The following is a 4,373-nucleotide window of genomic DNA, read 5'->3' as shown; positions in this document are numbered from 1 at the left end:
ACCCCCTGTGTTTAGCCTCATAGTTCTGCACACATCAATTTTGCTGCTAAACAACTAACCAGTCTACGAAATCAAGTGGGAACAGGTTACCGGTAGTTAGGGGATTTATCACGCTTGCTCCGCCCATTCAGTTTCACACTAGCCTATATATAAACCGTTCCTAGACTCTCACTGCTGTATTACTCATCTATTCTTCAAGTTTCTTTTCTTCAATAACTGAATATTATCACAGTGACATTTTGTCGTCGTGTGCCAAGTTACTTGAGTGTTTTCAGCCAGAATTACGCTTGTAGCCAATACCTCGAGGTGCCCCAGATTTCAATGTTCCCGCAATTCGGCGGGTGTTAAGATCCATGGAAGTGGCCGGCTTCTACGACGGGGATTGCTTTGCTTTCCAGAGTAGAAACAGCATTATCAGTCCCATTAGCGACAACAGCACTTGCAAGCAGCGCGTTGACGGCTCGATGACGGAGCTTGGCATAGCCGAGCACGAGAAAGCAATTGATTTCAGCGACTACTTGGATCCAGCTGCTGCGCACTGTCAACTAGTAACACACAACGAAACACAGCAGAGAGGGGGAGGCGTATTCGCTAGTTTCCTTGCCGAGGAAAGCAGGATAAAGAGACTTTCATCATTAGAACAAAACTACAGAAACTACATCTCTCTCAACGAGCGGGAGACAAGTGCGCACGCCAACCCTAGGGAGCCATACGTCCTGGGCTATCCTGAACTGCAGGAGACCCGTGTGGACACCGTGTTCAGCCCCGAGTTTCTTGGGAACCACTTTAAAACCGGTGAAAGAGACGATCTTCAAGAGGACCAAAGAATGGACAACAACGGTTCGTCTGGCTACGACATGAGGTATCTTCATTACCAGTCGACTCCAAGTGGCAGCCTTGGTAACATTTCCACTGCGTCCTCGTCTTCCTCAAGTCCACCCGGCACACCTGCCACGCCAGGTAAAGGCAGGTCGCCTTTGCAGGGCGGGAAAATGTCATCTGGTGGCAAGGGGAAGAAGCGACTGGAAAAGGACAGTGAGGAATATAAGCAGAGGCGGGAGAGAAACAACCTTGCCGTTAGAAAGAGCAGGGATAAAGCCAAAATACGCAATATGGAGACGCAACACAAAGTGCTGGAACTGGCCGCAGAGAATGACCGTTTACAAAAACGCGTGGAGCAGCTGTCAAGAGAGCTTGCCACTCTGCGTAACTTGCTCTCTGCCACCGGTCAGTGTTAGCTACAGAATGCCAACACACCTCTCACTGGAAACCGGTGCTTGATCAGGCACTGACTTGAAAAAACAAACATTTATCGCGGTGCCATACATGTGAAAAAGTTATTCCAGGATGTTACGTTTGTGTACAGTATCTATACATGAAAAAGCCACCAACAGTTTACAAGATGTGATTGGGTAAAGAAGGTGCAAGGAATGTACAACTATTCATGATTCTTGACATGTCACCTTCATTCTGTCTTTACAATTTTGTGTATGCAGTATTTCTGTACGGGTTTTGCATTTTATATTGAATATTGGTAAATATTCTGTTATTTAAAAATAAATGTCCTTATCTGGAGCAATGGTTGTCAAGGGAAGAGTTGTAGCCCACTGCAGAGGTATGATGCAACTCTTTGTAACAGTATTGGCAATGAATGAAGTAATCTCTTAATATGATGAAAATGTACAAATGGTACTTGATATTTTATTGAATTAAACAATTTATACTTTGATATTATTAATTTGTATGGTGTTTATTTGTGAGATGGTAAAAAGGTGGTAGATCACTTGACTGATTTATTCCTCTCTTTCACACATACATACATACACAGAATTAAATAGACCATTTATGTATCTCTTCGCTCACATGTGTAAGAATTCAAGGTATAAGTAATTCGGAGAATAAAAAGATTATAGGTGTACATAAGCTCAAACTTAATGAGCCGTTTTTATCTCAATATCAAATCATTTCTGGGTAACAATTAAATACCTTGCTGTGATTGTTTTCAATTAAAATGGTCAAAAAGAAACAAAAATAGCAAATAGCAATTTCTCAAGCAATAATTTTACTAGGACTGTCTCGGAGTGGTCAAAGTGGGCAGGGGGAAATGGAAAACTAGCTGTTATTGGCAGAGGGTTTTGGAATTCTTATTATTATTCCTTATTATTATTATTTTGGCCTGCCTGGTGACATCACCAGGCAGGCCAAAACTCAATCCCACCAAAACAGGCTGCAATTGCAGGCAGGCAGTCTTTTCAAACAGCTCTTACACTAAAGGGGCAGTATCATCATTTTCACAGTATTATTTTAACCTCATAGTGTGGAAATATATATAAAACAGAGGAAAATCATGTTTTTGACTGCACTGGGCCTTTAAGGTAACATTTAGGCCTATCTCTTATTTTAGACCCATGAACAACTGATTTGGAATATGATGACTCATTTGCATCTAATGATAGTTATTACAAATTCTAAGTTATGATATTGTGTGATTTGGAATATGATTTTAAATTTGATGATTGATTTGGAATGTGATGACACATTTTCATCTAATGATAGTTATTCAAAATGATAAGTTATAATATTGAGAACCTAAAATACCAGTATTACTTCAGTGTGATTCAGTAAAACAATTAATATTTCAACAGCAGTGTATTGGTGAAAGAAGACATACTAACTGAGCCTTTTTCACCAAACTAGCAAATGTCACCATTATCTTAAGCACACACCTCGGTCAATAGTCTGGTGGGTCCACTGACCCACAGAGGGGTTCAAGGCCTCACAGGCCAAGATTAATCAACAACTAACCTTTTACCCAAACACACCACCACCGTCCTGCAAATAGTTTTTTTTAAAACGTGTATAACCTGCCAGCCTCAAATATCAAATGGTATACTTTAATATTTAGCCTATGAAATGTGCCAAAGAGAAGAGTGATTTTGGATGTGGAACAGATTCTCTTTGATAATCTATCATCCACCAAAGGTCCAGTTTGTTCAGTAAGATTATATACAGTATGTTTAGTTTTAGTTTAATCAAATAACTGGTCTAAGTGGAACTGGTCAAATACACTACCATTTCTACACATGAATGCAAGGCAGTGGAAATGACTGAAAATACTATCAAACTTGCCCATCAAGAGTTACCCTGGTAATAGGACAGGAGACAATCCCTAGAGAACTACAGTAAACCCGTGACAATGCAGGGCAGAGGTTTGTAAAGGAGGGAGTTTCGAGAGAGAGAGAGCAAATTGTGTATGTGTGCTAGTGCTTTATGTATTTCTTGATTAGGCTTTGCTACTGAACCCAATTACTCCAAGTACATTTTAACAATGTCATCCTTTCTTGTATCACATAAAAGAGAAAATACAATGTTTTGAACATCGTGAATTTCACAACACAACTTCCCATAATGGAAACAGAGTATATTGCTCAACAACATCTTCCTGTTCCATCAGTGAATTCAAATGTCACACCAAATTAAAACAAAGCTCTACGCACTTACAAGACAAATCTAGCAATAGGTTGAAATAGGGATAGTTCACCCAAATTATATTGTACATTCACTTGATTTTATTGTTTCCTAAAAAGTAGTGTATACTGTACTATCTTGGTTGTGTTTGTTAGGCTGCTGCATAGTATTAGTATCATTGAGTCCAAAATAACGAGAGCAGTGCTGGAACTCTGTTAGCATGCTCTGTATAACAGGCCAAAATCACAACCAAGCCATTTCAAATCAAGCTGTGTAGCAGCATGATACACTTCCCATCATACACTGGGGTGGTGTTTTTGTTGTTATTGATGTTTCTTGTTGTTTTTTTACATTACTGCTGGAAATGGTGAGAGTTTTACCCTCCGCTCTTTAGGCTTCACATTCAACAGCTCAGTAAAAACCTTAAACTTCAGCTGATCTTTTTCTTTAGGAACAATACTTTTTAAATTTCAGACTAGAAAATACCTTGCTGAAGCCACTTTTTTGCCTTTATTGGACTATGGTGATATTCTGTACATGGGCTCCCGTGTGGTCTAAGACACTACATCTCAGTGCTAGAGGCGTCACTACAGACACCCTGGTTTGATTCCAGCCTGTATCCCAACTGGTCGTGATTTGGAGTCCTATAGGGTGGCGCACAATTGGCCCAGCGTTGTCCGGGTTTGGCCGGTGTAGGCCATCATTGTAAATAACAATTTGTTCTTAACCTACTTGCCTAGTTAAATAAAGGTTACATTTAATTTCCCGGGGTCTTACCTGCACACTAGACCAGTTGTCCCCAAACTGTGACATAAGGGGTCGGCAGGTAGGGCGCGGAGAGGTAGGAGGAGAACTCAGTTGGGCTTTCAACTTATTCTTGAAAGTTGTAATAGTAGAATGCACAA

General features: G+C 40.3%; 1 protein-coding gene across 1 annotated transcript; it reads left to right on the top strand.

The window, feature by feature from the left end:
• The first annotated feature begins 353 nt into the window (after positions 1–353).
• LOC100379112 (CCAAT/enhancer binding protein beta2) lies at positions 354–1,253 on the top strand. The gene has a single exon (NM_001172498.1). It carries the CDS (start codon positions 354–356, stop codon positions 1,236–1,238), a length of 885 nt encoding a protein of 294 aa, NP_001165969.1. The 3' UTR covers positions 1,239–1,253.
• The last annotated feature ends 3,120 nt before the right edge of the window (positions 1,254–4,373 follow it).

This window comes from Oncorhynchus mykiss, chromosome 9 (genome assembly GCF_013265735.2).
Source record: "Oncorhynchus mykiss isolate Arlee chromosome 9, USDA_OmykA_1.1, whole genome shotgun sequence".
Taxonomy (NCBI): domain Eukaryota; kingdom Metazoa; phylum Chordata; class Actinopteri; order Salmoniformes; family Salmonidae; genus Oncorhynchus; species Oncorhynchus mykiss.
Note: the sequence above shows the minus strand (reverse complement) of the source record. Positions and strands in the feature narration are given on the sequence as shown.

Coding starts and splice junctions, on each gene's coding strand:
- LOC100379112 (NM_001172498.1), top strand. CDS start 354: ATGGAAGTGGCCGGCTTCTACGACGGGGATTGCTTTGCTTTCCAGAGT.